At 43.1% G+C, this 27599-nt stretch overlaps 1 protein-coding gene and 1 pseudogene across 1 annotated transcript; both read left to right on the forward strand.

Annotated features, from left to right (window-relative positions):
* The window catches only part of LOC132763223 (large ribosomal subunit protein uL10 pseudogene), a 103852-nt pseudogene extending 82693 nt beyond the window's left edge, over positions 1–21159 (forward strand).
* On the forward strand, positions 14177–23964 carry SLITRK2 (SLIT and NTRK like family member 2). Its single transcript, XM_060756447.2, has 2 exons — positions 14177–14450; positions 21119–23964. Exon 2 carries the CDS (start codon positions 21162–21164, stop codon positions 23733–23735), a length of 2574 nt encoding a protein of 857 aa, XP_060612430.2. The 5' UTR covers positions 14177–14450; positions 21119–21161; the 3' UTR covers positions 23736–23964.
* Positions 23965–27599: the final 3635 nt, after the last annotated feature.

Genomic DNA, 27599 nt, shown 5'->3' on the forward strand with positions numbered 1-27599 from the left:
CCCACCCAGTGAGTTGATGGCCAGGATGGGTTGCTTCCGCATTTGCCCCTCCACCTCCTCTGGAGTCTCATCCAAGAGATGGCGCAATGACCCCCTGCCATGCTGCCGTAGAGCGCCAGATGTTGTGACAAAAGCAAGGGAACAGAGGCAAGCAGCAGGCGAGCTGGGCATTGTGCCAGCTGCCTGCTCCCTTTGCCCTTCCGTCGTGCCAGCTCCCCAATCTCTCCGCACTGCCTTTCTGCAAGTGACAAAAAGGGCCCACCTCTTTGCCCCCCATTTCCTCGCACATCCTCTGCCCTTTTCATTTCACTATTGCACCCAGCTCTCTCCATTTTCACAGAATTATGACACTGCAAGCTGTTTACAGCTTAAATGTAGTAACTGTTGGCTTTTCTTAATAATCATAGTGGGGTGAGGAATAAAAATATCTCGCCATGCAACAATGGCAACGCCAACGCTCAAAGAGAGGCAGCAGGCACACAGGCTTCTGGAGAGGGCATCGCACGTTCCACACACCTTGGCAAGGGGAGAGGAAATGCACACCCAGAGCATGCACATTCAGAGAAAGAGGGGCACACTCTCATGCTGCCTGCACATTCAGAGCCGTGGCTTGTGCACAATATGAGGATGAGAGTAAGAGTCATGCTCTGATTGCTTCCAAAAATCAAGCCCCCGGGGAACACGGTAAAATCTATACTGCAGTTATAGATTTGTGGGATTTTTTGAAGCTCTATATCTCGTAATGTAAATGCTAGTAACACACGCACCTCACAATCCAGTGAATGCAGTTTGACACCACTTTAACAGCCATGGCTCAATGCTATAGAACAGTGTTGCTCCACCTTCCTAATGCCGTGACCCCTTAACGCAGTTCCTTATGTTGTAGTGACCCCCAACCATAACATTATTTTTGTTGCTACTTCAGAACTGTAGTTTTGCTGTTGTGATGAATCATAATGTAAATATCTGATATGCAGGATGGATTTTCATGGGGGTCTCCACAACATGAGGAACTATGATAGGTTCGTGTAATTTTGTAAATCTTGGAAGCCTCCCAAAGTTAGTTTCATTTTCAGTGCAAGAAAGCAAAGCAAAGCCAAAAAGGCTGCCTTTCCTTTCCAAATTAATGGCCTCTCGTGATGAGGAGAAGGAAGCAGCAGGGAGAAAGCAAAGTTGGCTGGGGGTCTCCACAACATGAGGAACTATGATAGGTTCATGTAATTTTGTAAATCTTGGAAGCCTCCCAAAGTCACTTTCATTTTCAGTGCAAGCAAGCAAAGCAAAGCCAAAAAGGCTGCCTTTCCTTTTCAAATTAATGGCCTCTCACCATGAGGAGAAGGAAGCAGCAGGGAAAAAGCAAAGTTGGCTGGGTGTCTCCACAACATAAGGAACTATGATAGGTTCATGTAATTTTGTAAATCTTGGAAGCCTCCCAAAGTCAGTTTCATTTTCAGTGCAAGAAAGCAAAGCAAAGCCAAAAAGGCTGCCTTTCCTTTTCAAATTAATGGCCTCTCATCATGAGGAAAGGGAAGTAGCAGCGAGAAAACAAAGATGGCTGGGGGTCTCCACAACATGAGGAACTATGATAGGTTCATGTAATTTTGTAAATCTTGGAAGCCTCCCAAAGTCAGTTTCATTTTCAGTGCAATCAAGCAAAGCAAAGCCAAAAAGGCTGCCTTTCCTTTTCAAATTAATGGCCTCTCACCATGAGGAGAAGGAAGCAGCAGAGAGAGAGCAAAGTTTGCTGGGGGTCTCCACAACATGAGGAACTATGATAGGTTCATGTAATTTTGTAAATCTTGGAAGCCTCCCAAAGTCAGTTTCATTTTCAGTGCAAGAAAGCAAAGCAAAGCCAAAAAGGCTGCCTTTCCTATCCAAATTAACGGCCTCTCGCGACGAGGAGAAGGAAGCAGCAGGGAGAAAGCAAGGTTGGCTGGGGGTCTCCACATCATAAGGAACTATGATAGGTTCATGTAATTTTGTAAATCTTGGAAGCCTCCCAAAGTCAGTTTCATTTTCAGTGCAAGAAAGCAAAGCAAAGCCAAAAATGCTGCCCTTCCTTTCCAAATTAATATTCTCTCATGATGAGAAGAGGGAAGCAGCAGGGAGAAAGCAAAGTTGGCTGGGGGTCTCCACAACATGAGGAACTATGATAGGTTCATGTAATTTTGTAAATCTTGGAAGCCTCCCAAAGTCAGTTTAATTTTCAGTGCAAGCAAGCAAAGCAAAGCCAAAAAGGCTGCCTTTCCTTTCCAAATTAATGGCCTCTCATCATGAGGAGAGGGAAGTAGCAGCGAGAAAACAAAGCTGGCTGGGGGTCTCCACAACATGAGGAACTATGATAGGTTCATGCATTTTTGTAAATCTTGGAAGCCTCCCAAAGTCAGTTTCATTTTCAGTGCAAGGAAGCAAAGCCAAGCCAAAAAGGCTGCCTTTCCTTTCCAAATTAATGGCCTCTCGCGATGAGGGGAAGGAAGCAGCAGGGAGAAAGCAAAGTTGGCTGGGGGTCTCCACAACATGAGGAACTATGATAGGTTCGTGTAATTTTGTAAATCTTGGAAGCCTCCCAAAGTCAGTTTCATTTTCAGTGCAAGAAAGCAAAGCAAAGCCAAAAAGGCTGCCTTTCCTTTTCAAATTAATGGCCTCTCATCATGAGGAAAGGGAAGTAGCAGCAAGAAAACAAAGTTGGCTGGGGGTCTCCACAACATGAGGAACTATGATAGGTTCGTGTAATTTTGTAAATCTTGGAAGCCTCCCAAAGTCAGTTTCAGTTTCAGTGCAAGCAAGCAAAGCAAAGCCAAAAAGGCTGCCTTTCCTTTTCAAATTAATGGCATCTCATCATGAGGAAAGGGAAGTAGCAGGGAGAAAACAAAGTTGGCTGGGGGTCTCCACAACATGAGGAACTATGATAGGTTCGTGTAATTTTGTAAATCTTGGAAGCCTCCCAAAGTCAGTTTCAGTTTCAGTGCAAGCAAGCAAAGCAAAGCCAAAAAGGCTGCCTTTCCTTTTCAAATTAATGGCATCTCATCATGAGGAAAGGGAAGTAGCAGCGAGAAAACAAAGTTGGCTGGGGGTCTCCACAACATGAGGAACTATGATAGGTTCATTTAACATTGTAAATCTTGGAAGCCTCCCAAAGTCAGTTTCATTTTCAGTGCAAGGAAGCAAAGCAAAGCCAAAAAGGCTGCCTTTCTTTTTCAAATTAATGCCCTCTCACCATTAGAAGAGGGAAGCAGCAGGTAGAAAGCAGAGTTCACTGGGAAAGAGGTAGAGAAAGCACATGATTCTTGGAAATGTAGTTTGGGAAGGTGAGGAGCTCTATGCCAGAGAATGCAAAAGGCCTAGCCCTGAACTACATTTCCCAGAATTCTGCTCAGCATCAGGAAGCCCTAATCAGGAGAGGGGAGAGATATATCCCTCCCTTGCAACATCTAGCCAGAGTTCTAATGAATGGTTGAATCTGCAAAGAAGAGAATTGGCTGAGACTTTTCTTCGCTACTTCATAACTGTAATTTTGGTACTGTTATGAATCATAATGTAAATATCTGATATGCAGGATGGATTTTCATTTACTGGACCACATTTGGAACAAATACTCGTTATGCCCAAATTTGAATACGGGGGGGGGGGGGGATTGATATTGTCATTTCTAAGTTGTAGTTGCTGGGATTTATAGTTTACCTACTAGGCTTGTTTGATCAAGAAAAAATTTGGTTCTAAACTCACTTCGTTTCCAGGGGGTGCCAGCGTTTCGAATTTCTGAGGACTTCCGAAATTTAATATTTCAAAATTTTGAAATTTACGAGATTTCATTAATTACGAATCGATTCGTTAATGGCGGATGCGATTGCGCAATGCGCTAAAAACACCTCCAAACGGGACAGGGGGAACTTCTGAAATTCAGGATGAAATTAAAATACATTAAGTTAGTAAAAATACAAATTAAAATCACTTAAAATTAATAAAATAATAAAATAATAAAATAATAAAATAATAAAATAATAAAATAATAAAATAATAAAATAATAAAATAATAAAATAATAAAATAATAAAATAATAAAATAATAAAATAATATGTCCAAACTACAAGAGAGGAGATTCCATCTGAATATGAGGAAGAACTTCCTGACTGTGAGAGCCGTTCAGCAGTGGAACTCTCTGCCCCGGAATGTGGTGGAGGCTCCTTCTTTGGAAGCTTTTAAACAGAGGCTGGATAGCCATCTGTCAGGGGTGATTTGAATGCAATATTCCTGCTTCTTGGCAGAATGGGGTTGGACTGGATGGCCTTCTTTTGAGCTGTGGTGTTGGAGGAAAGTTCTGAGAGTGCCTTGGACTGCGAGAAGATCCAACCAGTCCATCCTCCAGGAAATAAAGCCTGACTGCTCATTGGAGGGAAGGATACTAGAGACAAAGTTGAAGTACTTTGGCCACATCATGAGGAGGCAGCAAAGCCTAGAGAAGACAGTTATGCTGGGGAAAGTGGAAGGCAAAAGGAAGAGGGGCCGACCAAGGGCAAGATGGATGGATGGCATCCTTGAAGTGACTGGACTGACCTTGAAGGACCTGGGGGTGGTGATGGCCGACAGGGAGCTCTGGCGTGGGCTGGTCCATGAGGTCACGAAGAGTCAGAGACGACTGAATGAATGAACAACAACAAAGCAGCTGCTTTCCATCACTTGATCCAGGCAGACCAGTGGAGAAGGAGAGTGTTAGTTTATTTCACAGAACAGTGAAGGGATCAACCTTCATTCCTTGCTCACATCTAAAACAGACACACATCCTCAGACTCCAGTCAATGAAGTTTTAAGCATGCAAATGCCTTGAAGTCCAAGACATCTCCAAGTACCCTTGGGTCCTACCACTCAAAATGCAACATCCTTCCTTCGGGGGCTGACAAGGGCTGAGCAAAGCAGGCTTGCTGTCAAAGTGGTGCTTTTGAAAAAGACAGATTTGGCTGGAGATGAAAAATGAAGCTGATGGAACAACACAGAAGCTGATGGAACAGCAGAAATGGTGCTGGACCTGCTGCCCATACTGAGTCTCTGGAACAAGCGCATTGTGAATTCCTGCGTGGAAGAGTCAGCTTGGACTAGATGGTCCTTGTAGTCTCTTCCAATTCTATGATTCAAAGAGTTTAAGGCAGTAGCTCTCAACGGTTCTAAATTATTAAGAATGGTTTTCTGTGGGTGAGCAGATGGTGACTACTGGATGACATATGTTTTGTATCAGAAACTATAGCTGATGTGGTTTTCTGAATTAGCATTCCAGATAAACAAACCAAATCTAAAGTTGATCAAAAACTGATTTGCAACCCTTTTGATACTAATGTTGGAGAGTCAGCCATGGTGAAGTGGTCCATGGTCAAAGTGGTCTCTGGTCAAGTGGCCACAGGTCAAAGTGGTCACTGGTCAAGTGGTCCCTGGTCCAAGTGGTCCCTGGTCCAAGTGGTTCCTGGTCAAGTGGCCCCAGGTCAAAGTGGTCCCTGATCAAGTGGTCCCTGGTGAAAGTGGTTGCTGGTCAAAGTGGTTCCTAGTCAAAGTAGTCCCTGGTCAAGTTCTTCCTGGCCAAGTGGTCCCTGGTCAAAGTGGTTGCTGATCAAAGTGGTTCCTGGTTAAAGGAGTCCCTGGTTAAGTTCATCCTGGTCAAGTGGTCCCTGATCAAAGTGATTCCTGATCAATTGGTCCCTGGTCAAAGTGGTTGCCGGTCAAAGTGGTTCCTGATTAAAGTGTTCCCTGGTCGAGTTCTTCCTGGTCAAGTGGCCCCAGGTCAAAGTGGTCCCTGGTCAAGGTGGTCCATGGTTAAAGTGGTCCCTGGTCCAAGTGATCCCTGGTAAAGTGTTTTATGGTCAAGTGGCCCCTGGTCAAAGTGGTCCCTGGTCAAGTTGTTCCTGGTCAAGTGTCCCCAGGTCAAAGTGGTCCCTGGTCAAGGTGGTCCATGGTTAAAGATGGATCTGGACCAAATTCTACACAAATACTCAACATGCCCAAATGTGAACACTGGTGGAGTTTGGGGAAAATAGAATCTTGACATTTGGGAGTTGTAGTTGCTGGGATTTATAGTTCACCTACAATCACAGAGCATTCTAAATCCCACCAGCAATAGAATTGGGCCAAACCTCCTACACAGAACCCCCATGTGGGCCACAGCAACGCGTGGCAGGGGACGGCTAGTAGTAATAATAATAATAATAATAATAATAATAATAATGTATTGTCGAAGGCTTTCATGGCTGGAATCACTAGGTTCTTGTAGGTTTTTTCGGGCTATAGGGCCATGTTCTAGAGGCATATCTCCTGATGTTTCGCCTGCATCTATGGGAAGCATCCTCAGAGGTAGTGAGGTCTGTTGGAAATAGGAAATGGGTTTATATATCTGTGGAATGACTGGGGTGGGGCAAAGAGGTCATCGCTAACTTCTACATGGAACACTTTGAAAAACAAGCCCTGGAGACAACAACCAAAAAGCCCACGATATGGTTCAAATATGTGGATGACACCTTCACTATTTGGAGCCATGGAGAAGAAGAACTCAACAGGTTCCTGGACGATCTGAACAGCATCCACCCAAACATCCAATTCACAATGGAAAAAGAAAATGAAGGAAGACTGCCTTTTCTAGATGTCCTAGTCATCCGCAAACTAGATCAACAATTGGGTCACACCGTCTACAGAAAACATACACACAGAGATAGATCATCAAAACTCCAACCATCACCCAAGTAAAAAAAGAAGCACCATTAAAGCCTTGGCAGACTGTGCAAAAAGAATCTGCGAAGCCCACCTCCTCCAAGATGAACTGAACCACCTCAACTGGGCTCTCCAGGCCAATGGAGACTCCACCTCAGACATCAGAAGAGCTGCAAGACCACCAAGAACAAGCCACGAGAGTCAAGATGAAGATCCACCCAGAGGAAAAGTGTTTCTGCCATACATCAAGGGAACCACTGATCGCATAGGGAAGCTGATGAGGAAACACAACATACAAACAATCTACAAACCCACCAAGAAAATCCAACAAATGCTACGTTCAGCAAAGGACAAGAGGGATCCTCTCACCTCTGCAGGAGTCTACCGTATACCATGCAGCTGTGGACAAGTCTACAGAGGGACCACCAAACGCAGCAAGGCCCAAACACGAATCAAGGAACATGAAAGGCACTGCAGACTACTTCAACCAGAGAAATCAGCCATAGCAGAGCACCTGATGAACCAACCTGGACACAGCATATTATTTGAGAACACAGAAATGCTGAACCACACCAACAACCACCATGTCAGACTACACAGAGAAGCCATTGAAATCCACAGGCATGTGGACAATTTCAACAGAAAGGAGGAGACCATGAAAATGAACAAAATCTGGCTACCAGTATTAAAAAACTCTAAAATTGCAACAGCAAAACAGCAGAGAGGAAACAACCAGGCACATCTTAACACCTCTCAACAGAACATTTTCCCAGGCTCAGCCAGGCCTTCAAATGCTAATGAAGGTGGTCAGCTGAAACATTCACACCTAGCTTCAGCAGAGAAGAGCTCCTTGCCCCACCCCGGTCATTCCACAGATATATAAACCCATTTCCTATTTCCAACAGACCTCACCTCTGAGGATGCTTGCCATAGATGCAGGCGAAACGTCAGGAGATATGCCTCTAGAACATGCCTCTATAGCCCGAAAAAACCTACAAGAACCTAATAATAATAATAATAATAATAATAATAATACTTTATTTATACCCCGCCATCATCTCCCCCAATGGGGACTCGGGGCGGCTTACATGAGGTCAGCTAAATAATAATAATAATAATAATAATAATAATAATAATAATTGTGATGATGATGATAATAATAATAATAATAATAATAATAATAAATCTATATATATATTTATACAAATGTATTGCCTTCAATCTATGACAAGTTAAAATTTGGTGAGAAGGTGAAAGATCTTGTTAATAGGGGTATGCAATATGGTTAAACCCATTTTCGGTGGCCAGATTTTTGTGAGCCCCCCCCCCCCCCCAGCCAAAGATCCACAATCTCGGTGTAGCCAAACTATACATCCCAGTAACTACAACTCGCATATGTCAAGGTCTATTTTCTCCCAAGAGTGCCTCAAGAGCGCCCCTGGGCAAAATCAAATATACTGCAAATGCTTACTTTGTGTAATGGGTTGAGCCGCTCCTGCCTGCCAGGCATTGCTATGGCCCAGCCTGGTGATTTGGAAAATAAAGTAATGAGAAAGTGTTGGTTTCTAATATATGGAATTTCTTGATGTTTGTGGGTAAACAGTATTGGATTACATTTTCTTGCCCTGGTGAAGAGAATTGGACTGGATGGCCATAAGTATTTTCTATTGCTCATAGGGGTTCTGTGTGGGAAGTTTGCCCCAATTCTATCATTCGTGGGGTTCAGAATGCTCTTTGATTGTAGGTGAACTATAAATCCCAATAAATGTCAAGGTCTGTTTCCCCCAAGCTCCATCTGTGTTCCTAGTTGGATATATGGAATATTTGGGCCAAGTTTGGTTCAGATCTATCATTGTTTGAGTCCACAGTGCTCTCTGGATGTAGGTGTACTACAACTCCCATACTCAAGGTCAATGAACACAAAACTCTTCTAGTGTTTTCTGTTGGTCATGAGAGTCCTGTGTGGCCCGTTTGGTTCAATTCCATCTTTGGTGGAGTTCAGAATGCTCTTTGATTGTAAGTAAACTATAAATTCCAGCAACTACAACTCCAAAATGACAAACTCGATTTTTTTTGGGGTGATGGTCACTGCTTGGGTTAGTATCATAGAATCATAGAATCAAAGAGTTGGAAGAGACCTCATGGGCCATCCAGTCCAACCCCCTGCCAAGAAGCAGGAAAACTGCATTCAAATCACCCCTGACAGATGGCCATCCAGCCTCTGTTTAAAAGCTTCCAAAGAAGAACCCTCCACCACACTGTGAGGCAGAGAGTTCCACTGATGAACGGCTCTCACAGTCAGGAAGTTCTTCCTCATGTTCAGATAGAACCTCCTCTCTTGTAGTTTGAAGCCATTGTTCCATTGCGTCCTAGTCTCCAGGGAAGCAGAAAACAAGCTTGCTCCCTCCTCCCTGTGGCTTCCTCTCACATATTTATACATGGCTATCATATCTCCTCTCAGCCTTCTCTTCTTCAGGCTAAACATGCCCAGCTCCTTAAGCCACTCCTCATAGGGCTTGTTCTCCAGAACCTTGATCATTTTAGTCGCCCTCCTCTGGACACATTCCAGCTTGTTCGTTTGTGGTGTCTTTTGGCCAAATTTGGTGGCAATTCATCCAGTGGTTTTTGAGTTATGTTAATTCCACAAACGAACCTTACATTTTTATTTATATAGATACATACACACACATCCACATGATAAACGTTTATGGATATTTTCATTGTGAGCCAGTCTGAGTATGTAAGGAGAGAGGAAGCGGAATATAAAGAAAGAGAATAAATGAATAAAGATATGCCTGTGTGCAATACACATGCACATATATACACACGCACACGCAATACACATAATTGACCAGGGCTATACTTCCAAGTGCTGAGAAGTCTCCAAAGGCACTCCCTCCGCTGACATTGCAGGTTATAGCGAGTGCCATGAACATGTAGCCCAAACCCTCCCAATGCCCTCCCCAAACACTATGGCCCACCACCCAATTTCATCCTAGATATGCTAGGTGTTTCCTCCACCATAGGCAGACATCCGAGGGTAATAATGCGGCATGTCTCATTCAGAGCTACATCCACTGTTTTAGCATGGTGAGATGTTTTCCACACTTGGAATGCGTATTCAGAAGCAGAGTAGCATAGCGCAAGGGCAGATGTCTTCACTGTGTCTGGTTGTGATCCCCAGGTTGTGCCAGTCAGCTTTCATAGGATATTATTTCTAGCACCCACTTTTTGCTTCATATTCGGGCAGTGCTTCTTGTAGGTCAAATAGTCGAGTTGATAGATAGATATATAGAGATAGAGATAAATAGATATAGAGAGATAGAGATAGAAAAATAGATAGAAAGATAGATAGAGGGGGGATAGGGATAGAGAGATAAAGAGAGAGAGAGATAGGTATAGAGATAGATAAAGATAAAAAGATAGAGATAAAGAGATATATAGAGTGATAGAGAGAGGGAGATAGACAGATAGAGATAGTGAGGTAGAGATAGTGAGGTAGAGATATAGAGAGATAGATATATAGAGATAGATAAAGATAAATAGATAGAAAGAGATAAAGAGAGAGATAGATAGATAGATAAATAGAGAGGAGGGGGTAGGGGGAGAGAGAGAGGGATAAAGAGAGTGATAGAGATAGTGAGGTAGAGATAGAGGGATAGAGATAGATGATATATAGAGATAGATAAAGATAAATAGAGAGGGGGGGATAGAGAGAGAGGGAGATAGTGAGGTAGAGAGAGAGGGATAGAGAGAGAGAGAGAGAGAGAGAGAGAGAGAGAGATAGATATAATAGAGAGAGGGGGGATAGGGATACAGAGAGGGAGGGATAGAGAGAGATAGTGAGGTAGAGATAGAGGGATAGAGATAGATAGATAGATATATAGAGATAGATAAAGATAAAGATAAATAGAGAGAGATTTATTTATTTATTTATTTATTATTTACTTTATTTCTATACCGCTTTTCTCAGCCCTTAGGCGACTCAAAGCGGTTTACACAACAATGCAAAATATCTCAAAACAGTATAATGCAATTAAAATAGATTATAACATCAACAATTAACAACAGTATAACAATCATAACGCCTCAACAATAAAATCAGAATCCACTCACATTATCCATTGTTCCGTATTCCTATGTTCAATTTCACTGTTTAGTCAAACACTTGTTCAAATAGCCAGGTCTTCACCTTCCTCCGAAACGCCAACAGCAAGGGGGCCGATCTGATGTCTGCAGGCAGGGCATTCCACAGCCGAGGGGCCACCACTGAGAAGGCCCTGTCTCTCGTCCCTGCCAGGCGCAGCTGCAATGCAGGCGGGACCGAGAGCAGGGCCTCCCCGGATGAGAGAAGGGGGGGATAGGGATAGAGAGAGAAATAGTGAGGTAGAGATAGAGGGATAGAGAGAGAGAGATAGATAGAGATAGATAAAGATAGATAGATAGATAGATAGATAGATAGAGGGGGGATAGGGATAGAGAGAGAGAGAAGAGATACAGAGATAGAGATAGGGACAAAGATAGAGAGAGGGGGGATAGAGAGAGAGAGAGAAAGAGAGATAGATATATAGAAATAGAGATAGAGAAAGAGATGGAGAGAGAGATGGGGAGATAGAGAAAGAGAGAGAGAGAGGGATAGAGAGAGAGAAAGAGATAGATATTAGGGCTGGGCAATTCGTTTCGTTAATTCGTTAATTCGTTAAAAATTCGTTATTTTCTTAATTACGAAACGATTACAAAACTTTTTTTTCAACCCAGAAGTGTTTTTAAATATCGAAACGGCAGGCGCCAAAAAATTTTGTATTTCCGTCCATTTCGGAAATACGTAAGATGGCCGCCTGCCGATGCCGCTGGCTGAGCAAGCGAGCGAGAGGGCGAGCGAGAGGGGCGAGCGAGCAGCGAGCGAGAGGGGCGAGCGAGCGGCGAGCGAGAGGGGCGAGCGAGCGGCGACGGTGAGAGCCATTCAGCTGTGAAACTCTCTGCCCCAGAGGGAATGCGGTGGAGACTCTTTGAAACAGAGGCTGGATGGCCATGTCAGGGAAGGGCTTTGGGAGTTTTAGTTACGGGGATTTATGGTTCACCTGCAATCAAAGAGCGTTCTGAACCCCACAAGCGGCGAGCGAGAGGGGCGGGCGAGCGGAGAGCGAGCGGCGAGTGAGAGGGCCCGCCAGAGTGAGTGCCTGCCTTCCCTCCTTAATAATAATTTAAATTTAATAATAATAATTTTAATTTCTCCTCCCTATTCTACTAAATTAATAATTAAATTTAAAAAATATTTTATAAATATTGAAATAAAAGGGCGCCATCTTTACAAAATGTTTTGTAAATATTTACGAAATTTCGTAAATACCGAACTTTTTTTTTGGAAAATTTTGTAATTATTTTAAATATCGAAACAAAAAAACCCCCCAATTACAAAACGATTTTAGAAACAAATTTTTGCGTTGTTACCCAGGCCTAATAGATATATAGAGATAGAGAGAAGGAGATATATATATATATATATAGAGAGAGAGATAAATAGAAAGAGAGGGGGATAGAGATAGAAAGAGATAGATATAGATAGAGATAGAGATAGATAGAGATAGAGAGAGAGAGAGGGATAGAGAAAGAGAGTTATATATAGAGATAGAGATAGAGATGTATATATATATAGAGAGAGAGAGAGAGAGAGAGAGAGAAATAGAGAGAGGGGGATAGAGATAGAGAGAGAGGGGGGGTAGACAAATAGAGATGGAGATAGAGAGAATAAAGATAGATAGGTGTGTGTGTGAGAGAGATAGAGAGGGATAGAGAGATGGAGAGAGAGAGAGAAAGATATATATATATGTATATATATATATATAGAGAGAGAGAGAGAGAGAGAGAGGTAAATAGAAAGAGAGGGGGATAGAGATAGAAAGAGAGAGAGAGAGGGATAGAGAAAGAGATATATATAGAGAGAGAGAGATAGAGATAGAGAGATGGAAAGAGAGAGAGAGAAAGATATATATATATATAGAGAGAGAGAGAGAGAGAAATAGAGAGGGGGGTAGAGATAGAAAGAGGGAGGGGGGATAGATAAATAGAGATGGAGATAGAGAGAATAGAGATAGATAGGTGTGTGTGTGTGAGAGAGAGAGAGGGATAGAGAGATGGAGAGAGAGAGAGAGAGAGAGAGAGAAATAGAGAGGGGGGTAGAGATAGAAAGAGGGAGGGGGGATAGATAAATAGAGATGGAGATAGAGAGAATAGAGATAGATAGGTGTGTGTGTGTGAGAGAGAGAGAGGGATAGAGAGATGGAGAGAGAGAGAGAGAGATAGAGAGAGGGGGGGTAAATAGAAAGAGAGGGGGATAGAGATAGAAAGAAAGATAGAGATAGAGAGAGATAGAGAGAGAGGGATAGAGAAAGAGGGAGATATATATAGAGATAGAGATAGAGAGATGGAGAGAGAGAGAGAAAGATATATATTATATATATATATAGAGAGAGAGAGAGAGAGAGAGAGAAATAGAGAGAGGGGGATAGAGATAGAAAGAGAGAGGGGGGATAGATAAATAGAGATGGAGATAGAGAGAATAAAGATAGATAGGTGAGAGAGAGAGAGAGAGGGATGGAGAGATGGAGAGAGAGAGAGAGTGAGAGAGACAGATAGAGAGAGGGGGGATAGATAAATAGAGATAGATAGATAGATAGATAGATAGATAGATAGATAGATAGAAAGGGATATATATATATATAGAGAGAGAGAGAGAGAGAGATAAATAGAGGGGGGATAGAGATAGAAAGAGAGATAGAGATAGAGAGGGATAGAGAGATGGAGAGAGAGAGAGAATGATATATATATATATATATAGAGAGAGAGAGAGAGAGAGATAAATAGATAGAGGGGATAGAGATAGAAAGAGAGAGAGATATAGATAGAAGAGAGGGATAGATAAATAGAGATGGAGATAGAGAGAATAGAGATAGATAGATGAGAAAGAGAGAGATAGATAGATAGATAGCTAGATAGAGAGAGATAGAGAGATGGATATATATAGAGAGAGAGAGGGGGGGGATAGAGATAGAAAGAGAGAGAGAGGGATAGAGAGATGGAGAGAGAGAGAGAGAGAAAGATATATATATATAGAGAAAGAGATAAATAGAGAGAGGGAGGATAGAGATAGAAAGAGAGAGAGAGAGGGGGGGGGATAGATAGAGATGGAGATAGAGAGAATAGAGATAGATAGATGAGGGAGAGAGAGGTAGATAGATAGAGATGGAGATATAGAGAGATAAAAAGATAGATAGATACAGAGAGAGGGAGATAGAGAGAGGGAGAGATCCCAAATATTCCAGACTTGGAAACTCGTACCAGTGCATTAAATTTGGGGGAAAGGGACATAATAATAAATACATATATATATATATCAGGGGAAGAGCTCTTCTCTCTCCCCCCCCCCTTCCTCAACGCGTGACGTCACTCCGCGGGGGGAGGAGGAGAAGGAGAAGGGGAGGGGGGGTGGGGGCTGTGTCCAAGGCGCGCCTGCCAAAAGGCTGCCCGTTCAAAGGGCTTGGGGAGCCGTCGGAGCTGCAAGAGGAGCCCTTCTCTCCCGCCTTGGGAAGGAAGGAAAGCTTCTGCCCCCCCCCCCCCAATCCTGAGACCCTCTTCCTTCCTTCCTTCCTTCCTTCCTCCTCCTGAGTGAGCCTCGGTGCCTCCGGATCCGCGAGAAGCGAAAGATGCCGCACTCGGCGGAGGCGGAGGAGACGGAGGAAGGCAGCCGCCGCTTCTCCCCAGGAGTGAGTAGTACCAGCACGGAGAGACCGCAGCAGCAGGCTCTTGCCTTGCTCCCTTCTCCCCCAATGCCTCCCTCTTCTCAACTCCCCCAAACTCTCGTCCCCTCTCCCCTCAAAGTCTCCTCTTCCCCGCCTCCTCTCTCTCCCCTTTCCCCGGCTCTTCTCTTCCTCCCTTTCCCCTTTTCTCCCTTCTCCCTCTTTTTCCTTCTCTCCCCCTTTTCTTCTTTTTCTTTTTCTTTCTCTCTTTTCCCTCTCTCCCCCTCTTTTTTCTTCCCTTCCTCTTTTCCTTCTTTTTTCCTTCTCTCTTTTCCCCCTTCCCCTTTTTTCTTCCCTTCTCTTCCTTCTCTCCCTCCCATTTACCTTCTCTCCTTCTCTTTTTTCCATCTCCTTCTTCTTTTTTCTTCTTTTTCCCTTTTCTTCCCTTCCTATTTTTCCCTTCTCTCCCTTTCTTTCCCCCCTCTTCCCCGCTTATTCCTTCTCTCACCCCCTCTTTTTCTTCCCTTCCTCATTTTCTTTCTCTCTTCTTCTTCCTAATCCTCTCTTCTTCCTTCCCTCCCCTTCTTCCTTCTCTCCCTCTATCCCCTTCCTCCCTTCTTCCCCCTCTCCCCCTTTTTCTCTCCTCTTCCTCTCTTCTTTCCCCTCTCCTTCTCTTTTTCCTCCTCTTCCTCTCTTCTTCCCCCTCTCCCCCTCTTTTTCCTCCTCTTCCTCTCTTCTTTCCCCTCTCCCACTCTTTTGCCTCCTCTCCCTCTCCTCTTCCTTCTCCCCCTTTTTTCCTCCTCTCTTTCCTTCTCTCCCTCTCTTCTTTCTTTACTTCCTCTCTACTTCCCCTTCTCCTCCTCTTTTTCCTCCTCTCCCTCTCTTCTTCCTTCTCTCCCCCTCTTTTTCCTCCTCTCCCTCTCTTCTTCCTCTCTTCCTTCCCCTCTCCCTCTCTTTTATCTCCTCTCCCTCTCTTCATCCTCCTCTCCCCCTCTTTCTTTTCTTCCTCTCTTCTTCCGCTTCTCGCCCTCTTTTTCCTCCTCTTCCTCTCTTCTTTCCCCCTCTCTCTATTACCTCCTCTCTATCTTCTTCCTGTTCCTTCTCTCCCTCTATAGAAGCTTCCCAGCTCTTTCCTCTTTTTCTTTCCCCCACAATCTCTCCTTCTCCCTTTCGCCTCTCTCCCCTTCTCCTGCTCCCCAAAACTTCTCCATCTCAGCTCCCTCCGCAGACAGTACCCCAGCTCTCCTCCCTTGAACTCCTCTTTCTCTCCTCCACCTCTGAATCCCCCTGCTGTTCCTTTTCTCCAAACTCCCCCATGTTTCTCCAGCTCTCTCCGAACTCCCCTCCCTCTCCTTTTGTCTTCCTTCTCTCCCCCTCTTCTTCCCCTCCCTCTCTTCTTCCTTCTCTCCCCACTTTTTCCTTTTCCCTCTCTCTTTTCTCTCTCTCTTCTTCCTCCTGTCCCTTTCTCCTTCTTTTTTCTCCCTCTCTTTTCCCTTTTCTCCCTCTTTTCTTCCTTCTCTCTCTTCTTCCTTCTCTCCTTCTCTTCCTCCTCTTCCTTTCATCTTCCTTCTCTCCCTCTCTTTTTCCTTTTCTCCTCTCTTCCTTCGCCCTCCTGTCTTTCTGTTCTTCCTCCCCCTCCTCCTCTTTTCTTCTTCCTCTCCTTCTCTTCTGCCATCTCTCTCCTCTTTTTCCTTTTCTCCCTCCCTCCCTCCCTCCCCCTCTCTTTTTCTTCTTCCATCTCTTCTTCCTCCTTTCCCTTTCTTCTTCCTTCTCTCTTTTTCCTTTCCCTCCTTCTCCCTCCTCTCTTTCTCTTCTTCTTCCTCCTCCGCCTTTTTTCTTCTTTCTCTCCCTCTCTTCTACCATCTCTCCCCTCTTTTTCCTTTTCTCCGTCCCTTCCTCCTCCTCTTTTTCTCTTCTTCCTTTGCTCCCTCTCTTTTTCCTTTTCTCCCTCCCTTCCTCCTCCTCTCTTTCTCTTCTTCCTTCTCTCCCCCTCTTTGCCCTTTTCTCCCTCCCTTCTTTTTCCTCTCCCCCTCTTCTTCCTCTACTCCCCCTTTTTTCCTCCTCTCCCTCTCTTCCTCCGCCTCTCTTCTTCCTCCTGAAGGAAGACAATCAGTCCCTTCTCTGACCTTGCATTTGGGGGCTGCCTACTGATTCGACTCTCCCCCTCCTTTGTGGGAGGCAAAGGCATCCATGCAGAGTGAGATGTCAACCAGAGTATTTAGGGGGACAGTAAGCTGGGAGAAGGATGTCTCTTCGTAATGCTGGGTGGGGAGAATTGGGGTACCAATTTAGTTCAGGAGAAGAGGCTTCGGGCTGCAGTCTCTTCCTAAAAACACCTATCAGAGTGGTCAGGGTTGATAGATGGATAGGGCCCGGATTCGGCAACGTGCTTCCTTGTCTCGCACAATGTCCTCCAAAAATATGTCAAAAATAGGTTGAGAAAGTGATAGACTCGAAAACTAAGAAGATTAAGAGATGGAGACGGCAGCAGGATCTGTAGATGTTTAATATACCATATATACTCGAGTATAAGCCAACCCGAATATATAGACACCTAATCTGGTAAAACGTTTTGATTCGAGTATAAGTCAAGGGTGGGAAATGCAGCAGCTACAGGTAGAATAAAAAATAAAAATAAAAATAAAAATAGATACCAATAAAATGACATTAATTGAGGCATTAGTAGGTTCAATGTTTTTGAATATTTACTGTATTTCAAAGAAAAACAGTAAATAATCATTCATTAATTGAGGCATTAGTAAGTTCAGTTTTTGAATATTTGCTGTATTTCGAAGGAAAACAGTAAATCATCATTGTAACCTCCTTCAATGTAAATGTGCTTATGTATCCTTCCAATAATAATAAACCAATAAATGTAATAATAATAATAATAAGAGTAAAGTAATAGAAATGTAGTAATAAGAGGTAAAATAATACATTTAGTAACAATAATAACCGGAGTAAAATACTATATGTAATAATAATAAAGAGGAAAAAAATACATGTACTGTAATAATAAATAGAGTAAAATAATAAATGTAATAATAATAATAATAATAATAATAGAGTAAAATAATATAAATGTAATAATAATAATAATAGAGTAAAATAATGTAAATGTAATCATAATAATAATCAAAATAAAGAAAAATAATAAATGTAGTCATAAAAATAATAGAGTAAAATAATGTAATAATACCAATAATAGAGTAAAATTAGAGATGTAATAATAATAATAATAAATGTAATAATAATAATAATAATAAAGAAAAATAATAAACGTAATAATACCAATAATAGAGTAAAAGAATGTAGATGTAGTCATAACAATAATAGAGTAAAATTAGAGATGTAATAATAATAATAATAGTAAAATAATAAATGTAATAGCAATAATAGCCAGAGTAAAATCATGTAAATGTAATAATAATAATAATAAAGAAAAATAATAAATGTAATAATACCAATAATAGAGTAAAATAATAAATGCAATAAAAATGATAATAGGGTATAATAATGTGAATGTAATCATAACAATAATAGAGTAAAATTAGAGATGTAATAATAATAATAATAATAGTAAAATAATAAATGTAATAGCAATAATAACCAGAGTAAAATAATGTAAATTTAATAATAATAATAATAATAATAAAGAAAAATAATAAACGTAATAATACCAACAATAGAGTCAAATAATAAATGCCATAAAATAATAATAGGGTATAATAATGTGAATGTCATAATACCAATAACAGAGTAAAATTAAAGATGTAATAATAATAAAAATAGTGTAAAATAATAAATGTAATAAAAATAATAATAGAGTAAAATAATAAATATAATAACAATAAATAGAGAAACATAATAAATGTATAATAGAGGAAAATAATGTAAACGTAATAATAATAATAAAAATAAATAAAGTAAAATAATAAATGTAATAACAATAAATAGAGAAATGTAATAAATGTATAATAGAGGAAAATAATGTAAACGTAATAATAATAATAATAATAATAATAATAATAATAGAGGAAATAATAAATGTAATAATAATAATAGGGAAGTGTCCGACATGTGGTGCAATGAACAGCCAGCAGAGTGATCTTGTTTGCTGTGGAGTCATCTTGTTGTGCTTCAAATAATAATAATAATAACAACAACAACAATGACAACAACAACAGAGTAAAATCATAGAATCAAAGAGTTGGAAGAGACCTCATGGGCCATCCAGTCCAATCCCATTCTGCCAAGAAGCAGGAACATTGCATTCAAATCACCCCTGACAGATGGCCATCCAGCCTCTGCTTAAAAGCTCAAAAAATAATAATCTTAACTCGAGTATAAACCAAAGAAATCTTTTTCAGCCTAAAAAGGGGGCTGGAAAAACTAGGCTTATACTACAGTATATATGGTATATGTTGGGGCTTAGTTGCTCTATATCCTCCTAGTATTTATCAGCTACCAACCTCAGATACTGTAGGGCTTCAATTGAATTGTATTGCTGTTAAGAATAAGGGGCTTATTACTGGGTTGTTGTGAGTTTTCAGAGCTGTATGACGATGTTACAGAAGCATGGCCATGTTCCAGGAGCATTCTCTCCTGACATTTCACCTGCATCTATGGCAGGCATCCTCAGAGGTTGTGAGGTGTGCTAGAAACTAGGAAAATGGGGTTTATATATTTTTGGAATAATGTCCAGGGTGGGGGAAAATACTCCCACCCTGGACAACTTGATTAGCCACCTTAATTAGCATTTAATAGCCTAGTGGTTTCAAAGTCTGGCTTCTTACTGCCTGGGGGAATGCAGCCATACAGCCTGGAAAACTCACAACAACCCCATGACTCCAGGTATGAAAGCCTTCGACAATATATTATTGATGGGCCTTGATGTTAAGTATTTGTGCAGAAATTCCACAACACGCCCATCGCCCGCATCTTTTCCATGCTCCCCATTGGAGCACTTGGATGCACTTGGAGCCCCCGGTGGCACAGTGGGTTAAACCCCTGTGCTGGCAGGACTGAAGACCGACAGGTTGCAGGTTCGAATCCGGGAAGAGGTGGATGAGCTCCCTCTATCAGCTCCAGCTCCTCATGCGGGGACATGAGAGAAGCCTCCCACAAGGATGATAAAAACATCAAAGCATCCAGGCGTCCCCTGGGCAACGTCCTTGCAGACGGCCAATTCTCTCACACCAGAAGCGACTTGCAGTTTCTCAAGTCGCTCCTGACACGACAAGAAAAAAAATTGGAGCACTTGAATTTATTTGTTTATTTATTTACGGCATTTATATGCTGCCCATCTCACCCCGAAGGGGACTCAGAGTGGCTTACAAGATATATTTTCATACAGTATATTATATTATTAGCATAGTACAATATCAGTCAGTGGAGCCCCCAGTGGCGCAGTGGTTTAAAGCACTGAGCTGCTGAGCTTGTTGATCGAAAGGTCACAGGTTCGATTCCGGGGAGCGGCGTGAGCATCCGCTGTCAGCCCTAGCTTCTGCCAACCTAGCAGTTCGAAAACATGCAAATGTGAGTAGATCAATAGGTACCGCTCCGGCGGGAAGGTAACGGCGCTCCATGCAGTCATGCCAGCCACATGACCTTGGAGGTGTCTACGGACAACGCCGGCTCTTCAGCTTAGAAATGGAGATAAGCACCACACCCCAGAGTCAGACATGACTGGACTTAATGTCAGGGGACTACCTTTCCCTTTTACAATATCAGTATTATATATTGCTATAATGGCGCTCCATGCAGTCATGCCGGCCACATGACCTTGGAGGTGTCTACGGACAACGCCGGCTCTTCGGCTTAGAAATGGAGATGAGCACCACACCCCAGAGTCGGACATGACTGGACTTAATGTCAGGGGACTACCTTTACCTTTTACAATATCAGTATTATATATTACTATATACCATTATATTGCATATATAGCATAAAGAGACAGAAAAAAGGAAAGACAGGAAAGAGAGAAGGAAGGGTTGTTTCTCAGGCAGCAACATTCCAGTTTTCTTCTCTTGATCATCACATGGGATTCGTAGCTCGACTGGGAGCTGTAGGACGGCATCTTTCACAGAGCTTTGGAAGACCATGGAAAAGCAGGAGGTGGGGAAAAGGGCGGTAGAGATGAAGGAGTGGGGAGAAAGGCTGAGCTGAGCTCTGCTTTGGCACAAAGGGATCTTTGGGAGGCTGGCAAAGAGCTCCCGTGGCAGGAGAGCCCACCAATTTCAGGGGAAGAGGATTGGAGGAGGGGAGAGCAGCACTCTGGATGCCATGGAGGAGGGGAGAGGAGTCTGGCAACTGCCCCAGTGCTTGGAAAAGGAGGCGGGCAGGAATGGGAGAGTTAAGTAGGGCATGGACAGTTGGCAAGTTGAAGCTTCCCACGTCTCTCTCTCTCTCTCTCTTTCTCCCCTCCCCTTCCCAGGAATTTGCTGGGGAGGGGGAAAGATCTCCCGTAAGAGGACCCAAGCCCAGAGAGAGCTCTCAGTTGGGTTTGCAATGATGTCAGAGTATGATGAAGAGATGAGGGAGGGAACAGAGGGTATTGTGGACGATGGAAGGGCTCCCACCAAGAACTTGGCGCTGAGCCCCTTTGCTTCTTCCTTGCTTGGTCCTGCCTTCCCAGTTGGCCGCTTCCTTGTGTCAACCAGGGTTCTGCTTTCTTCTTCTCCACCTCCCTTAAGGTTTGACCGCAGGTGCCGAAGCTGGGCTCGCCGGAGCATAAAGATGCTGAAGGGTGTTTGGCTGCTCAGTGTGTTCACAGTGGCTGGGATCTCACCGACGGAGAGCCGCAAACCTGCCAAAGACATTTGCAGCAAGAGCCGCTGCCCTTGCGAGGAGAAAGAGAACGTGCTGAATATTAATTGCGAAAACAAGGGATTTACAACCGTCAGCCTGCTCTTGCCTCCGCCGTCCAAGATCTACCAGCTCTTCCTCAACGGCAATGCCTTCGTCCGGCTCTACCCCAATGAGTTTGTCAACTACTCCAACGCTGTGACCCTCCACCTGGGCAACAACGACATGCAGGAGATTCGAACTGGGGCCTTCGTTGGCCTTCGGACTCTGAAGAGGTTGCACCTCAACAACAACAAGTTGGAAATCCTTCGGGAGGACACTTTCCTGGGTTTGGAAAGCCTAGAGTACCTTCAGGCTGATTACAACTACATCAGCACAATCGAGGCAGGAGCTTTCAGCAAGCTCAACAAGCTGAAAGTGTTAATCCTCAATGATAACCTCCTGCTTTCTCTGCCAAGCAATGTGTTCCGCTTTGTCCTGCTCACTCACTTGGATCTCAGAGGGAACAGGCTCAAGATGATGCCTTTTGCTGGTGTCCTGGAACACATTGGGGGCATCATGGAGATCCAGCTGGAGGAGAATCCTTGGAACTGTACCTGTGACCTTCTGCCCCTCAAAGCCTGGCTAGATACCATCACCGTCTTCGTTGGGGAGATTGTTTGCGAGACCCCTTTCAGACTGCATGGCAAAGATGTTACCCAACTCACCAGGCAGGACCTTTGCCCTCGAAAAAGTTCTGGGGACTCCAACCAGAGGGAGAAGCACCCTTCCCATTCAGATACGCACAGCCAGAAATATCCCCCAACAGCCAACTCTGCCGTTGGTGCAACCAGGGCTCCCAAAGCCAGTCGCCCACCCAAAACAAGGAACCGCCCCACCCCACGGGTCACAGTGTCGAAAGACAGGCAGATATTTGGACCAATCATGGTTTACCAAACCAAGTCCCCTGTGCCACTCACTTGTCCAACTGGTTGTGTCTGTACTTCTCAAGGTTCTGACAATGGGTTGAATGTCAACTGCCAAGAGAAAAAGATTGGCAACATTTCCGATCTCCACCCAAGACCCACCAGTCCAAGAAAACTCTATCTAACAAGCAACTATTTGCAGACTATCTACAAAACCGATCTCTTGGAATACAGCTCGTTGGATTTGTTGCACTTGGGGAATAACAGGATCGCAGTGATCCAAGAAGGTGCCTTCTCTAACCTCACCTCTTTGCGCAGACTCTATCTCAATGGCAATTACCTTGAGGTCCTGTATCCTTCCATGTTTGAAGGGCTACACAGCTTGCAATATCTGTATTTAGAGTATAATGTCATTAAAGAGATCTTGCCACGTACCTTTGATGCGCTGGGAAACCTTCATCTCTTGTTTCTGAACAACAACTTGCTGAGGTCCCTCCCAGACAACGTGTTTGGGGGCACAACCCTCACCAGGCTTAACTTGAGGAACAACCATTTCTCCTTCTTGCCCGTGCGAGGGGTCCTTGATCAGCTTTCAGCCTTGATCCAGATTGATCTTCAAGAAAACCCATGGGATTGTACTTGCGACATTATGGGGCTGAGGAACTGGATCGAACGTGTCACCGAGCAAAACAACAAGCAGTCAGGGACTCCAGTCGTCATTAACGAAGTAATCTGCGATTCTCCATCCAAGCACGCTGGAGAACATCTCAAGACCTTGAGCAAGGAAGCCATCTGCCCTGAAAATCCCAATATGTTAGATTCCTCCTTCTCCTTTCCGGACCTGAACACAGATGTGCCCCAAGCCTTCAGCATCTTCCCCAGTTCCTATCCGGAAATGCGGACGGAAGTCCCCCTCTCTGTGTTAATCCTGGGCCTGCTGGTTGTGTTTATTTTGTCGGTCTGTTTTGGAGCGGGCCTGTTTGTCTTTGTGCTCAAACGCCGCAAGGGCATGCCGAGCGTGCCTAGCAGTGCCAACAACCTCGACGTAAGTTCCTTCCAGTTGCAGTACGGGTGCTACAACAGCGAGGCGCACGATAAAGCCGAAGGGCATGTATATAATTATATCCCACCTCCCGTGGGCCAGATGTGCCAGAACCCCATCTATATGCAGAAGGAAGGGGACCCCGTAGCTTACTACAGGAACCTCCACGAATATAGCTATAGTAACCTTGAGCCTAAGAAAGAGGACTCGGCCAGCCTAGCGTTTACAATCACGGCAGCCGAGATGCTAGAGAAGCAGGCCTTTGCGAGGGAGCCGGAGTTGCTGTATCAGAACATTGTGGAAAGGGTCAAGGAGCTGCCTAGTGGAAGCCTGGTCCATTATAACTTTTGCACCCTCCCCAAAAGGCAGTTCGCCCCTTCCTACGAGTCGAGGCGACAAAACCAGGACAGGATAAATAAGACAGTTTTGTACGGGACTCCGCGGAAGTATTTTGCAGAACAGTCCAAACCGGACCTTCCGTTACTCCCGGGAAAGCTACAGACTGAACCAGACTACCTCGAAGTTCTGGAGAAACAAACTGCCATTAGCCAGCTGTGAATCGGGTGGGTTTCGGGAGGGTTCCCAGCAGGATTCGTTTCCTGGGGGGAGAGAAAAAAATCCTCTTTTTTTTTTACAAAAGCAAAACTAACCCGGTTCCGAACTTGATCCGTCAAATCTAACCCGGTTCCGAACTTGATCCATCAAATCCTTGAGGGTTTTTTGAATCATTGGAAGCCTACAACAATCCTTGTATTATGCCAGGACGATGAAGGGTGCTTTCTTTCTTTCTTAGGGTCCCGTTAAGTTATTTCTTTTTTCTCGCATTCCAGATTCCAATCCCTTTACATATTGAGACTGACTGTTTGTAAGGAGAGATGTTTTGTCTTGGGAGGAAAGGGGCAGTCAAAGGATGCTAGGATATTGATCTCACCCCTACACAACATACATGCACGTAGGAATGTTTTCGTTTTCTTTAAAGCAGTGTTTCTCAACCTTCCTAATTCTGCAACCCCTTAATACCAGGGCTGGGCAGTTTCGTTCGTAAATTTTGTAATTCGTTATTGATTCGTATTTAAATTAGCTTACGATCAAATATTGAGCCACGCAGGAGCAACTAAAAATCGAAACGAATTTTTCAATTTATTTCATAATTGTTTCGTAATCGGTTCAAAATCGTTTCGAAATCGTTTCGAAATTGTTTCGTTATTATTTCCGTATGTCTGATGCAAGTTTTAGAGTTGTTGCTTGTTTTATCAGTGATAAAAAAATAAATTATCACACCAACAGTCAACAACAGAGGGAGAGGGAAGCTTCAGAAGTTCCCCCTGTCCCATTTGGAGGGGTTTTTTTTGCACATTGCACAATCGCGTACGCCATTGACGAATTGTTTCGTAATTGTTTCGTAATTGTTTCGTAATTTACGAAATTTCGTATATTTCGAACTTTTTTAAATAAACATTTTGGAATTCTTTGAAAAAACGAAACGCAAAAACCCCCTAAAAATGAATCGAGTTTAGAAACAAATTTTTCCGTGGTTACCCAGCCCTACTTAATACCCCTCCTCGGGTTATGCGCAGGGGTCCTCAAACTATTTAAACAGTGGGCCAGGTCACAGTCCCTCAAACTATAATTTGAAAAAAACAAAACATAAATGGACTCATAGAATCATAGAATCATAGAATCAAAGAGTTGGAAGAGACCTCATGGGCCATCCAGTCCAACCCCATTCTGCCAAGAAGCAGGAATATTGCATTAAAATCACCCCTGACAGATGGCCATCCAGCCTCTGTTTAAAAGCTTCCAAAGAAGGAGCCTCCACCACACTCCGGGGCAGAGAGTTCCACTGCTGAACGGCTCTCACAGTCAGGAAGTTCATCCTCATGTTCAGATGGAATCTCCTTCCTATGCACACTGCACGTATCTTATTTGTAGTGCAAAAGACTAGGGCTGTCCAAACACAGAAAAATTTGTTTCTAAACTCGATTCGTTTTTAGGGATTTTTTGCATTTCGTTATTTAAAAGAATTCCGAAATTTTCCTTAAAAAAAGTTCTATATTTACAAAATTTCGGAAATCATAAAACAATTACGAAACAATTACGAATCGATTACGAATCGATTTGTTAATGGCGGCCGCGATCGCGCAATACGCCAAAAAAACTTCTGAAGCTTCCCTCTCCCTCTGTTGTTGACTGTTGGTGTGATAATTATATTTTTTTTCACTGAGAAAACAAACAGCAACCCTAAAACTTGCACCAGACATGCGGAAATAGTAACGACACATTTACGAATCAATAACGAATCAATAACGAAACAATTACGAAACAATTACGAAACAATTACGAAACGAATTGGAAAAATTCGTTTCATTTTTTAGTTGCTCCTGAATGGTTCAATATCGCTTCGTTAAAAAAAAAAATAACGAATTTTTAACGAATTACGAAATTACGAAACGAAACCGCCCAGCCCTACAAAAGACACTTAAAAACAACACAATAATTAAACTGAAGGACAATTTTAACAAATACTATCTATCCCCTATGGAGCCCTCGATGGTGCAGTGGGTTAAAACACTGAGCTGCTGAGCTTGTTGATCGAAAGGTCGCAGGTTCAATTCCGGGGAGCGGCGTGAGCTTCCGCTGTCAGCCCTAGCTTCTGCCAAGCTAGCAGTTCGAAAACATGCAAATGTGAGTAGATCAATAGGTACCGCTCCGGCGGGAAGGTAACGGCGCTCCATGCAGTCATGCCGGCCACATGACCTTGGAGGTGTCTACGGACAACGCTGGCTCTTCGGCTTAGAAATGGAGATGAGCACCACACCCCAGAGTCAGACATAACTGGACTTAATGTCAGGGGACTACCTTTACCTTTTTATCTATCCCCTGCCACGCATTGCTGTGGCCCAGTCTGGAAAATAAAGTAATGAGAAAGTGTTGGTTTCTAATATATGTAAATTTCTTTATGCTTGTGGGTAAACCAGTATTTGATTACGTTTTTTGCCCTGATGAAGGGATTTGGACTGGATGGCCTTAAGTATTTTCTGTTGGTCTTGGGAGTTCTGTGTGGGAAGTTTGCCCCGATTCTTTCGTTGGTGGGGTTCAGAATGCTCTTTGATTGTAGGTGAACTATAAATCCCAGCAACTACTACTCCCAAATCATCATCATCATCATCATCACTTTATTTCTTAATTAGTCGCTCTCCACCAAAGTGCGCCGAGCGACTTACAATTTAAAATAGCTTATACACAATATAAAACATTCAACATAAAAACATTCAAGGTCTATTTCTCCCAAACTTCAAACGTCAAGGTCTATTTCTCCCAAACTTCATCTGTGTTTATATTTGGGGATATTGAGTATTCATACCAAGTTTGGTCCAGATCCATCATTATTTGAGTCCACAGTGCTCTCTAGATGTAGGTGAACTACAACTCTAAAACTCAAGGTCAATGCCCACCGAACCCTTCTAGTGTTTTCTGTTTGTCATGGGAGTCCTAGAATCATAGAATCAAAGAGTTGGAAGAGACCTCATGGGCCATCCATTCCAACCTCCTGCCAAGAAGCAGGAATATTGCATTCAAATCACCCCTGACAGATGGCCATCCAGCCTCTGTTTAAAAGCTTCCAAAGAAGGAGCCTCCACCACACTCCGGGGCAGAGAGTTCCACTGCTGAATGGCTCTCACAGTCAGGAAGTTCATCCTCATGTTCAGATGGAATCCCCTTCCTATGCACACTGCACGTATCTTATTTGTAGTGCAAAAGACACTTAAAAACAACACAATAATTAAACTGAAGGACAATTTTAACAAATACTATCAATTAGGGCTGGGCAACCACTGAAAAATTTGTTTCTAAACTCGATTCGTTTTTAGGGGTTTTTTGCGTTTCGATTTTTAAAAGAATTCCGAAATTTTCCTTAAAAAAAGTTCGAAATTTACGAAATTTCGGAAATTATGAAACAATTACAAAACAAATACGAATCGATTCGTTAATGGCGGACGCGACCACGCAATACGCTAAAAAACCTCCAAATGGGACAGGGGGGACTTCTGAAGCTTCCCTCTCCCTCTGTTGTTGACTGTTGGTGTGATATAATTTTTTTCACTAATTAAACAAAAAACAACTTTAAAACTTGCCCCAGACATGCGGAAATAATAACGAAACGACCTCAAACCGATAATGAAACGAATACATAACGAATCCGAAGCATTTACGAAACGAATTTAAAAATTCGTTTCGTTTTTAAGTTGCTCCAGAATGGTTCGTTATCGCTTCGTTATAAAAAAATAACGAATTTTTAATGAATTACGAATTAACGAAATGAAACCGCCCAGCCCTACTAGCTATCCCCTGCCATGCGTTGCTGTGGCCCAGTCTGGAAAATAAAGTAATGAGAAAGTGTTGGTTTCTACTATATGTAAT

This window comes from Anolis sagrei, chromosome 10 (genome assembly GCF_037176765.1).
Source record: "Anolis sagrei isolate rAnoSag1 chromosome 10, rAnoSag1.mat, whole genome shotgun sequence".
In the NCBI taxonomy this organism is placed as follows: domain Eukaryota; kingdom Metazoa; phylum Chordata; class Lepidosauria; order Squamata; family Dactyloidae; genus Anolis; species Anolis sagrei.

Excerpts from the sequence above, each read along its gene's own strand:
- SLITRK2 (XM_060756447.2), top strand. The coding sequence starts at position 21,162 with ATGCTGAAGGGTGTTTGGCTGCTCAGTGTGTTCACAGTGGCTGGGATC.